This window comes from Epinephelus fuscoguttatus, linkage group LG14 (genome assembly GCF_011397635.1).
Source record: "Epinephelus fuscoguttatus linkage group LG14, E.fuscoguttatus.final_Chr_v1".
NCBI lineage: Eukaryota > Metazoa > Chordata > Actinopteri > Perciformes > Serranidae > Epinephelus > Epinephelus fuscoguttatus.
The window spans coordinates 39,042,516-39,054,977 of record NC_064765.1 but is presented as its reverse complement, the minus strand read 5'-3'; the positions used below and the strand labels follow the sequence as shown (position 1 = coordinate 39,054,977).

At 43.6% G+C, this 12,462-nt stretch overlaps 1 protein-coding gene across 1 annotated transcript in view; it reads left to right on the top strand.

Annotated features, from left to right (window-relative positions):
- Positions 1 to 12,462, top strand: part of si:dkey-288a3.2 (protein phosphatase 1 regulatory subunit 37) — a 111,858-nt gene that overhangs the window by 47,270 nt on the left and 52,126 nt on the right. The window contains exons 8-9 of the mRNA XM_049596302.1: positions 1,687 to 1,799; positions 4,918 to 5,059. Coding sequence (XP_049452259.1) covers positions 1,687 to 1,799; positions 4,918 to 5,059 — 255 coding nt within the window. The remainder of the gene's footprint in view (positions 1 to 1,686; positions 1,800 to 4,917; positions 5,060 to 12,462) is intronic.

Here is a 12,462-nt window from a genome sequence, read left to right as displayed (position 1 = left end):
TTGCTCAAAGGCAGGCTTATAGCCACGGTCTACATTCGCTGAGTCAGACTACTGAATGCACAGTCATGACATTGATATCAGTCTTCTCATCTCACACAGTAAAACCTTGAATAAGCATATTTGCCAAAATGTCAAACTATTCCTTGAAGATGCCAATTTACAGGTCACAGTTTACAATTTTCTACACTCAGCCAATGGAATTACAGCTTTTTTGATGTGTCACTTACACTCGATGTGTGAAGTGCACATAATGTAATTAATTACTATATTACTATGTGATTGTTAGGTGATGGGTGAAATGTAAAAACAATTTACATAGTATAACTATTTCTTGACGGGCAGCACGGTGGTGTGGTGGTTAGCACTCTCGCCTCACAGCAAGAGGGTTGCCGGTTCGATCCCGGGCGTGGGAGCCCTTCTGTGCGGAGTTTGCATGTTCTCCCCGTGTCAGCGTGGGTTCTCTCCGGGCACTCCGGCTTCCTCCCACAGTCCAAAGACATGCAGATTGGGGACTAGATTAATTGGTAACTCTAAATTGTCCATAGGTGTGAATGTGAGCGTGAGTGGTTGTTTGTCTCTATGTGTCATTTCTTGATCATCTTCACATCTCACTCTCTGAAAGAAAGCTAGTCACTGTAGTTTCCAGAATGTTGCATAATGCCTTTAAACATGAGGCAAAGTTGACATGTTGCAAAATGCAGTGCAGAGCAAATGTATATATGTATGTATGTATGTATGTATATGATTGGCTCCATCTCTTGGCTCCACCCCACTGGGTGTATGCATTGTAGTTTATTTACATATATTTACATATACAGCCAGATGAAAGGGCTGCATGGTCTTTCCTCCCAAATGCAGGCAGCACCACTTTGCAACCATGTCTGAATGGGTTATAGCAGTGAACAAGAGTGTGTATTCCACCTGTGGTAAAGGGCAAGCAGGAACAGGACACAAACACACCAGTCCTGATTCACCATGAAGCACATGCCTTCTCTCCTTATCTCTCCATAGCCCTCTGCTCTGTCAGATCAGAATATAGAAAAGAGTCACCTGGTTGAATGGTGCTGTCCAGGATTTAACCAATCATCAGTGAATCAATGGACTTTACCCTTACCATTTTGATATTCTATTAGAAAATGATGTGGCACAGAGTTTATTATCTAAAGCCTGTACAGTGGCTAGAAGGATGTTAGTTCTTCTGGTGCCCATCTTCTCTATCTTTTCCTCAATGTTTACTGAAGTTTACATTTGAAAACCTTGACCTGGCAAGCTAGCAGCTAGCTAGCAGAAGTCAGCAGAAGGAGAGCTTCCAGACTGGCAAGTTGATTTCCTCATCCTGATTACTGACCCACAGCCAAATGCCACCACCAACTAACAGTAACCACAAAAGACTTGCAAAATAGACAAGAAATTTAGCAGAAATAACTAGAAACGTCCACAACAACTTATTATCTACTTAGTTTAGTTAAGTTTATTTCAGACAGTCATCACATAAAATGTACATCCTGTACTTCTTTTGAGTCATGTGAAAATATTAGGCATAGCTATCTTCCTCATAGTTACTGGAGCTCACTTCCATGTAACATCTCAGTACGATTTAGCTTTCAAATATTAAGAAGTACAGTTGAACCTGTTCAGCTAATTAATACAATTTAATGTTTGCTTCTTCTTTTTTTCACTATCCAGGTCTGGAGGAACTGTGTGATGGTCTGAGGTGGCAGACAGCAGGTGTGAAGGTCTTACTGCTGAGGAACAACCAGATCACTGCAAATGGAATGGTCCATCTGGCCAAGGCTCTGGTAAGAACCATAATGTCGGCTTTTAGTTGAGAACAAAATCAATGAATGCCAACAGTCAGTACACGCATTTATTCAAATAAAAGTCGCATTAACCCTACAAAGATACACAAAAGTGTGCAGAGAGATGTTGGAAAGGCAAATTTGAGGCCCTGTTTAGACGACAACTGTTTCTCTAAAAACGGAAAAGTCTGTCCTTTGCATTTTAAAAAACTTATGCGTTTATATGACAACGTTATTGAAACGATCCCCGTTCACACGGAGCCGCAAAATCTACTGAAAACGCTGTAGTACGCACGCCAGGCCAATGGGTGGCAGTGTAAATTTGCAAAGCAACACCACGGCATGACATCACGTGCCTGCACTGAAGCGCCTTCCTCTACAACACGGTGATAACAAACCAAAACAAAGAAGACACAATGGCGAAAGCATGCACAGATAACTTTGTCTGGATGGACGACGAGGTGGAGTTGCTACAGTTACAGATCTACACTTCACTTCAAATCAACAGGGTGAGCAACACAAACGGAGCTCAGCATTGTGACGGCTGACTTTCTTGCGCGTGCCTAGTGGCTGTAACCGTAATGTGCATGTGCAAAAAGTCACTATCCTAGGAATTGCAAATTCTTATTGGAGAGGCTGTAGGATCCAACCAGGAAGCATTATGAGGCCCATATTTTCTTCACCAGGTAACTTTATTAATAATAATTTGATAAAATAAGTTTGCTATCTTAACTATCCCACCATTACTCATTCTTAAAATAACTTGTTAGTTGTTACAAGTAGCAGGTAACTTTTGTGTTGAACCCTTAACTTACTAAGAGATTTGATCATAATGCTGTTCTAATGTAAGTAATGTGAGATAAAATCCATGGTCCTCATTCCATGCTGAATTAATTCAAGCTAACATGAGGTGTCAGCAGTCTCCCAGCTGGCACCAGATGTCAATATGACGTCAGAAAGACATTGGACTCTTAGATTAAACACACGTTAAATTTTGGTTGGAATGAAAATCTGGTTGACAAAATTTTAAATGTCTGACAACCTTAATGTTGACATCACCATTATGACGTTATGCAGACGTTGGGTTTTGTTCTCCATACCTCACGACTAAATGTCCTTGTTCTAAATCAAGATGATGTTGGCATGACAAGTAGTGTACCCAAATTTGTACATATCCCATGTATTTTGAAAGGTTGTCATCACATGGTCAATGCGCTGACAGCAGTAAACAAGGAAGCATCCCGAGCACTAGTAAGGCTGGTGGCAAGCTGGAAGACAAATCAAATGGATAACTTCAAAAGTAACTGTCTTTTAGTATCAAAATGTCTCTTCATGTTACTGTCCCTCCACCACAGCTCAGGGAGGACACACTATCAAGAAAGGAAACAGAGAGAGGGAATTTCAAGCTAAACTTTGAAAGATATCTTCTTGATTCCATTCCTGACAATGAAGCAATCAGAGCAGCCCTATTAGGTTAGTTAAACTGAGTTAAACAGTCCAACTGATACCTGCTTCTCTTTATCCGGTACTGAGGATGAAGAGTGTTGGCCTCATCTGGAGAATTCCCCCTCTAAAATAGTCCCGCCTCCACACATTTCACTGTACACTCCTAATAACATGCATTCCTTCCACCTGATTGGCAGCATAAACTGCACCTTCCTGTCATGTGAGTGGCGATTGTGGAAGTCAAAAGGCTAGAAATTAAAGGCCTGCCTTGTATGTTCACACACTCACACACACACACACACACACACACACACACACACACACACACACACACACACACAGACTTCCCCTGTCTCCTCCAGTGCTACCAAAAGAAGGAACAGTTTGATTAAATAATAGATGTGTGTTAAGCAGGAGTGCTCATGCGGCCTGCCAGTCATGGGGATAAGTAGATGTCCTTGCAGGCCATAATGATGATAATTAGACCCGTAGCTGGTCGTGTCGAATATGATGATGAGGAGAGCTGTTATTAACCTTTCTGGTTGGTGTATGTGCTTTTCCCCTCTGTCCTCGTGGCTTGTTGGGGAGCACATGTGGACCAAAATCCACTTCCACCTCTAAAATTTGGCCAATGATATGAAAATTTACTCTTTGTTTAAAAATAAATAATTTTAAAAATCCTGAGGTGAATATGTCATGCACGGCCCCTTGCTTTTTTCCTTTTTTGTGTGTTATGCTGTTTTTTTGTTTAAAGCCAGTATGTCATGTGTGAAAGCATACTGTGTTTTTGGTGGTTTCACACTCTTACCCCCCTCAAACTTCTCACTCCAACCCTCCTGTGGTTTACGTTTGACAGGCTTCAACCATGCTCGACTCTCACACACTCTGAACAAGGCAGTCGCCTCTTTAATTGTCTGCTATTATCCCTCGTGCATATCCATTCGAGATGCTCTTCCTCCCTCTCCTCCTCCCCTCTTCACCGGAGAAGCTTCTCGCCACGCGTTGGATGTGGCGGTGCCTCTGTGTGCTGCAACTCAGCAAGGAAAAGGGGGGGACCCTCTCAAGTGTGTTTGTTGTCACCGTGGTGCAAATTAACTCAGAAGAAGACGCTCTCCGGGTCTGTCGGTTGCCTTCCTGGCTTCTTTTCCGCCCCCGCGCTCCCTCTCTCTTCAGAGCAGTGACCAGAGGAGTTTAACAAGGGTGGCAAGGCGAGGGGGCAACTGAGGAGTGGGTGGCACGTTCTTCGTCAAGCTGTTGGGCAACATGGGCCTCTTGCGCCCCAGACACCCCCAGCTTTATGTGCCAGCTAATCAACCTTCACTGCTAATGTGGCTCTGGAGAGTGGAAACAGAAGTTCTAAACATTTAAAATGAAAGGAAATATTTTGAAAAAGAATAGTAATCATTGCATGAAAATAACAATAATAATAATAATGATAATAATAATAATTATTATTATTATAATAGTGATAATGACGATTAAGACTTATCAGCTTTCCCATACTGAAAGGATACACACTACAAAGAGTCTAAAGCAAAGTCTCATTGTTGGGTAAAGTCACATACTGATTAAAAGTCTTCCGTTTTTGTTGGTATCCAGTCCAACGTGAATCTGGCTCTAGTCTGAGCAGTGTTTAGTGAAAGGTAAGAGCTGTGATGATGCTGTCTTTCAGCCCATGCTGAAGGTCCTGCAGGTCCTGGATTTGGGTGAGAACCTCCTGGGGAATGAGGGGATCCAGGTGATCAGAGAGCCTCTGATGGTGAACCGCTCTGTGTTGCAGCTCGGCCTGGCCCAGGCAAACATCACATGTGAAGGTACAACAACACATCTGTAAAGAGTCTTTTACAGCCACACCTTTTTTATGGTATTTTAATTTACAACTAAAGAGAACACAAAATACAGTAATTTCATGAAGATAAGGCCATATATTTAATATAGAACTACAGTATTTCTCATAAATAGTTGCAGAATAATTGTGTTGAATTTGGTCACAAATTCACATCTTTGCTTTCATATCAACCATTTGCATATCTGATTATTATTATTATTATTGTTATTATTATTATTATTATTATTATTGGGACAAAACCTAATGTTTTTGGTTGTCAGTTATGCTGTGAAAAATTTTACTGTTAAACGAAGTAATTGGCCAAACTCCTTATAATGGATGAGATCTTGCAGAGTTGACAAAAAGTTATATATTTAAACATTTCACAGTAGGTGTAGTGAGGAGCCATTAAATTTTTCAAAGTTGCTAAGAGTCATCTTAATGCTGATCAAATATTCATTTTTAAACCATCATTCTTACTTAGTTTGGATTTAGAAGGGCTAGGGAGCCAACCTGTTATCAATCAATCAATCAATCAATCAATTTTATTTATAAAGCCCAATATCACAAATCACAATTTGCCTCACAGGGCTTTACAGCATATGACATCCCTCTGTCCCTCTGTTATGGTTGAGACACAACTGTTAATAGTTAACCCCTTTGATGCAGATTTCTGCACAAGTCTATTTTTGAAAATCTGTGCCTGCCCATACCCATAAAACTTAGTACTAGAACCAATCCGTAACCCATCATTATATCGAAGTTCAAACTGCACCCACCCACAGCCATTAATAAAAGTCCCTCGACCCGACCTGCACCTATTATTAAACACACACAAGCTACAGTCACTCGCATTAAGCCAGGTTCTGTGTTCTAAAATTACAAATCCAGTGAAGGAAAAGTCTCTTTCACTGGCTGCGCTTGATGCCTGGATGGTGAAAATATTCTGTGTAATCACTGCCAGGTTAGGAAACATTTTAGCATGCTCCTTACACCACCATAAAACCACAAAAGGACCTTTGGGTGTCTTGAACTCAGTGTAGGCTGCCACCTCATCCTCAGGCTGCAAAGTTTCATCACTAGAGTCCTCCATATCGGTGACAAAGGTGACGACGGGTTCAAACATTCAAAGTGCATCACTGACTTTCAAAATAAGGGGAATTGCAGCTTGATAATAGTGATTTAGATGTCTAGATATAACACATATACTGCACGTCTTTTTCAATTCTTTTATTCTGAAAAAAAAACAAAACATTTTTGTTCTCACTGCCCGCTGTGTTTTTACCTGTGCCCATACCCATGACTTTATGTATGTATAAATATATATGTATACACACATATTTTTACCCATTACACAGCTTTTTTCCTGTGGGTACATGACCTACACCAGCTCTGATGCATGATTAAATTATGTTTTTGTAGAAATCTGACAGAGTTGACAAAAATCTGGGACACATCTTTAAATGGCCAACATTTCCATAAAAAAATATATTTTAAAACAAAGACGGTTTTAGCAGAGTACATTTTGACACTGATGTTATCAGTATGCACTGTTACAGTGGTTTTAGATTTTGAAGGCCATTAACACATTTTTGAATTGTCTTAAGTTGTGATTTCTTGTTTGGGACAAGGCTATTCTTTGGCACAGGGCAAGTTTAGAAGTTAAAAAAATGAAAGCAGATCAAAATATTTCATAAATCATTAATTTCATATAAATAAAACCTTCAAAAAATAATGTTTTACCCCAGAAACAGAATTAGTGTGTTGATAAGTTAGAATTTTAAGTTGTTTTTGTTTTGGTAGGACATGATTTGCCCCGATTCTCAAGAATAGGTGAACTAATCTTTTCACTTCTAAAAACAGGTAGTCAGTTTTGTGGTTTTAAACTGGTCATTTGGATCCATGACATTTAAAACTAATTTGGCCTGTGAAGATTTTGACCTTAATTTTTTGGTCCAGAGGTAAAAGTTAAGTATTGGAAAATGGAATACAACATAAGCATTCACTTTTGCTTTCCAGATATACAGTAGTTTCTTATCATTAATCCCTGATTAATAATCTAAACTCATCTAGGGTGACCATATTTTGATTTCCAAAAAAGAGGACACTCGGCCCGGCCACAACATAGCCTACTTAAATGATACTCGCATTTTACTCAAAGATGCCTTATAATTTTAATATATTTAAAGGTTATATGTATGGATAGAAAATTCAGTTATATTACAAAATAATATCTCTCAAAGACAGAAATTCAGATAGGCCCCAATAGGGGACACATACACACACTAGAGTGTGGCTACCCGATTCGGTCAAAAATGTATAAATTGTATTCAGGCTTGGGTCGGATTCGGTCAGCTTTCAGTGAAAATGTAGTGTAAAAATAAATAAATTGCTATTGTCTGTCCTGTTTATTGCTTGGGCACTGTTATTTATGTGACAACACCTGAACATAACACACACACATTGGCTGTTTGTTTCTACCTCTCTCCTCGCTGGAAGCCTCGGACCTTCCACCACCAGCCTCCGCTGAAAAAACGCTGAACATTAAATAAAAGAGGGAGACAAGTTTTTCCTTTTTTATCTTATTTTGTTGTATTTCTCCCTCTCCCCTCGCTGGAAGCGTCGGACCTCCCACCGCCCACTCCCATCTCAAACATGGAGGTCTCCCTCTCCGCAGAGCACCCACAGCGCACGCCCGGCCTGTTAAATAGCCTGTAACTATAACAACTGTGTGACACAAACTCAGTGCTTTGGTAATTAAATAATGTCGGGCTCGGTTCGGTTTCAGACATAATAAAACATAATGACTGTCGGGTTTGGACAGAAATATGCAGCCGTGCCGCACTCTAACACACACACACACACACACACACACACACACACACACACAAACCGAGGATTTTTCTAGCTGGTGAGCTTTTCACCACAGCATGAAAGAGTTAGGGGGTTAAAGAAATGTCATAGAGTCAGTCACCTCGTTGCTCAGCATGCAGAGCAGGCATCTCTCATATATTACCAGCAACTCTCCACTGTCTCAATTTTAATGAATTTTAAAACATACAATCACAAACGAGAACTAAAACAAAATATAAACAGTATCTAAAATATATAGAGAGCAAAACTATAAAAAGCACTGGAATAGCACATTAAAATACACCAGTCCAGCCACAGCAACAGTGTCACTAAATGGCCACTAAAACTCAGTCCCAGCTATGGCTCAAACAGGATTACTGCCAGTCCAATGTACCTCTCAGCCAGGGGCGTTAAGGCCTTGTATTGCAGCCGGCAAGCAGGGAGTCACTGTAGCGGAGTTGTGAGGAGAAGGATCCTTGTGAATGTGGCCATGACTCGTTGCTGGAACGCCTCCTCTTACTTTGACTCCAATGATAGGTGGCTCTGTGTCCATTCCTTCTGTCCATCGAGCCTATCCTCCACGACTGGCCACTACTCTCAGTCTCTAAAGCCTCCCCTGTGACCTCTCACTGTCGTGTCGTCCCCGCGTCTGCTGCTTAAAGTCTGCATTTACGTCTTTCTTCCCTTCAACCCTCCCCCCTCATTAATAATGGTCGTTCTGACCATCTACTCAGTATGATACCTGGCACAGGGGCACATCCAAATTGAGCCACTGAGAGCATAAACTCAGGTGGATAAGCCTGGGCTGGGTCTCTGTTCTCTGCTGCAGGCTGCTGTGTGGCACTCAAGAACATCCCTGGGAGCCACCATGTTGGAGGGGGCAGCTGCTCAGCCTGGACTGGAGCTGGTGGAGGTGGTTATTCTCGCTCTCCGCTGCCTTGCCCAGCATCTACGGGACAGAGCTGAAGGTTACTTCAGTGTACTGTTTGGGTTGGTTCAACTTACCCTCTGGTTGCAGCACATAGACTGGGTGGACCTCCTGTAACTGCCGGACCACCACAAATGGTTCTGGCTGCCACCTCTGGTTCAGCTTGCCCCCTATTGAAAATTTTGCACCAACACCTGCTCTCCAGGAAACAAAGGTGCTAGTTTTTCTCATGTATTGTACATGGCTTGGTCCCATTCCTGTCTGTGCTGAGTTTGTGTCCTGACCCGTCTGGTACATGTCGTCCAGAGCATCCTGGTGTCTCTTTACACAGCCCATCTGTGTGTGAGGCTCCGTCGTCTACCTCAGGCCAGTTGTCCATTCAACAGGTAGCCTAGGGTGCCTGCCAAATATCACATAATCCGGGTCCGGCCTGTGGTACTGTGGGTGTTGTTGTTGTAGGCCTTGAGGAGTGCTGGCAGATTTCTAGGCCACTGGGCTTGATCTACTTCGGCTATGGAGTTCAACAATCACAACGGAGTCTGGTTGAAGCGCTCACAAGTCCCGTTCCCTTGAGGGTGGTACTCTGTGGTGCGACTCTTATGGCATCCATAGAGGTGGCAGAGCTCCTTCATCACTGGAGACTTAAACTGGTCTGTCAGGATCTGCTCCTGGCGTCCAAACATCTGGATTAGACTGCTGTACAGGGCTTGTGCAGTCATGGGTGCAGACTGATCTTGTGTGGCCACTGCAAGGGTATACTTAAAAAACAGGTCTGTTTTCACAAGAATATATGCGTAGCGGTCCTCTGGCCACCCCCAGGGACAAGTAATCCACCCCAACAATTTCAAATAGGTAAGATGTAGCAATTGGCACAAGGGCCTCAGGGCCAGCCTTCATGTTGACACATTGGGGGCAGGTACTAGTCCACTCTTTTACCTCTTGGTTCATCCCAGGCCAGTAGCAGCACTGGTGAAGTGTCACTAGTGTCCGTTCAATACTTGGGTGGCCCATGCTGTCGTGGTAGGCCCTCCATACTTCCTTGGCCTCAGGCTTGGGAACATGCACTTGGAAAACCTCCAGCCCAGAGCCCACATGTCGGTGCAGCTTCCTCAGGACCCAGTCCCGCAGCACAAGATGGTCCCAGTCTCATCATAGCTACTTAGCATACGAACCCAGGGGGTCGCACCACTTCACTGATGGGAGCTGTTGTTCTTTCCACTGCCTTAGTTGTCTCAGCCCAGGGTCCTTCATCTGCGGCTCTGCCCACGTCTCGCCTCCTTTGACCGCGATTTGATCTACACACACTGGTGCCCCCTCCTGTGTATCTGGCAGCCATTCTTGCTCTGGACACCTGGCCGGTATTTGATATCTGAAATTGGCTAGTTGTGCTGCCCACTGTTGCTTCACTGTCCCAAGACGAGTTGTCTGCAAGTGCACCAACGGGTTGTTGTCTGTAAAGACAGTAAACTCAGCACCATAAAGATAGTTTTTAAACTTTTCAGTGACCACCACTTCAGGGCCAATAATTCTAATTTGAATGAGCTGTAGTGCTGGTCATTGCGCTTCATGGGGTGAAGGCTTCGACTAGCGTAGCCAATTACTCTTTCCTTACCGTCATGTACTTGTGCCAGTACTGTGCCAAGCACTTCCAGGCTAGCAACAGTGTACAGTCTGAAGGGTTGGGTGAAATCTGTGTAAGCCATTTATAGCACGCAGAGTCAGCCAGGGGGAGTCATTCACACTGGTCACATGGGTGTCTTCAAGATATTCCCTAAACATGCTCAGACTCAATAAGGTAACTTGTGACCAGTGTTAAGTACAAATGGTACACTTTTCCCATTCATCTCCAAAACAAACATCAGGACACTTTGGTTCAAGTGTGGGCTCTTTATCTTGACTACCCCCCACCCCCCACCACTAGGCCCTCAGTCATGGGGGCGCTAAAATTTCCTGCGCCCAGATGGTCTGTGGGGGCACTGGCATTGGACGTGCCCAGCTTTGCCACAGCTCCGGCAGATGGGTCTGCCCTGTGCACCCAACTGGTACGCTGGCACTATTACCTGTTGCTGTCTCTCTTGAGGGGCTCATGTTGGGGCTACCTAGCCATCTAAGGTATGAGCATGGGGGGTTGGTGGCTCTTGGGCTGCAAGGAGGACTTTTACCTTCTCCAAGCTCAAGCTGGCTAAAAGGGCCTTCCATCTGTCCTTTTGTCTCTCCCTGTTGCAGCTCTACTTGGATCTGGCTTTTAAGTTGCTCCAGATCAGAGGCTGTGTGTCACAGGGCTGGGGCAACATATCTGCCCAGGATGGTCACATCATCCCGCCATATCTGTTGGCTCAGCTCTTGCTTGATGGGCCCAGTTTGTGAACCCACTATCAACTGATCCAGCAGTAGTTCATTCCCCTCTTCAGTTCCTTCTCGCTCTCGCCATCTGAAAAAGAGTTTCACAGCCTCAATATGAAAACACTCACTCTTTCATCTGCCTGCTGCCTCCAATTAAAAAAGCTGGCTCTCAGCTGCACTTTAGTTCTGGTTTAGTATACAGTCCATGTAGCAGAACCAATACTTTTTTTCCAGATTCTACCAACTGCAGTTCTCACTTGGTGTCTCCTTCTAAAGCACCCAACACAAAATCAGCCTGTTGCTGCAGTGTCCACCCGAGCCCTCCATTCTCCAAATCTTGTTTTTCCCCATCAGATATTGAAAACCCATGCAGCCCCCATAAACCATGGCATAGCAAGCTGAGTGGTATTAGCTGTACTGCTATTAGCCTGTGCCGGATCCATTTCCTAACGGTGGGGCTGGTAGTCCTGCTGTACAACGCCAAGAGAACAGTGGTGTCCCACTGGATTAAGTTTTTTAATTATTACCAACAACTCTCCACTGTTAGAAATGGAGGACACCACCTGTGCAATAAAATCTCAATTTTAATTAACTTTAAATAATCATACAATCACAAATGAGGACTAAAACAAGATATAAACAGTAATTAAAGTATATATAACAGCCGGATTACCGCCAGTCCAATGTACCTCTCAGCCAGGGGCGTTAAGTCCTTGTTTTGCTGCTGGCAAGCAGGGAGTCACTGTAGCGGAGTTGTGAGGAGAAGGATCCTTGTGAACGTGGCCATGACTTGCTGTTGCTGGATCGCCTTCTCTTACTTCGACTACAATGATAGGTGGCTCCGTGTCCAAGCCTTCTGTCTGTCGAGCCTATCTTCCATGACTAACTGCTCCTCTCAGTCTCTCAGGCCCTCCTCGCACCGGTAGCGCTATCAAGGCGAGCATAGAGCGTCGTCAGTCACTGTCACAAACAACAGGAGAATCTCACATGCACATGCACTTATAGGTAATTCGCTTTCCTTCATTTGTCTGTATTGCACGTTGAACTCAACTCTATGGCTAGCTGCTCATCTCGGTCCGCTCAAGCCTCCCATGTTCTCTCTCTGACTACTCACTGTCGTGTTGTCCCCCATCTGCTGCTTGGCATTTGCATTTATGAAATTGTTCCCCGTATTCTCCCACTGGTCACACCTGTCACTCATTAAAACAATTATGTCTAGCCGCTACCTCTCTTTAGTCTTGCACAGTCAATGAGTGGTGGAGGGG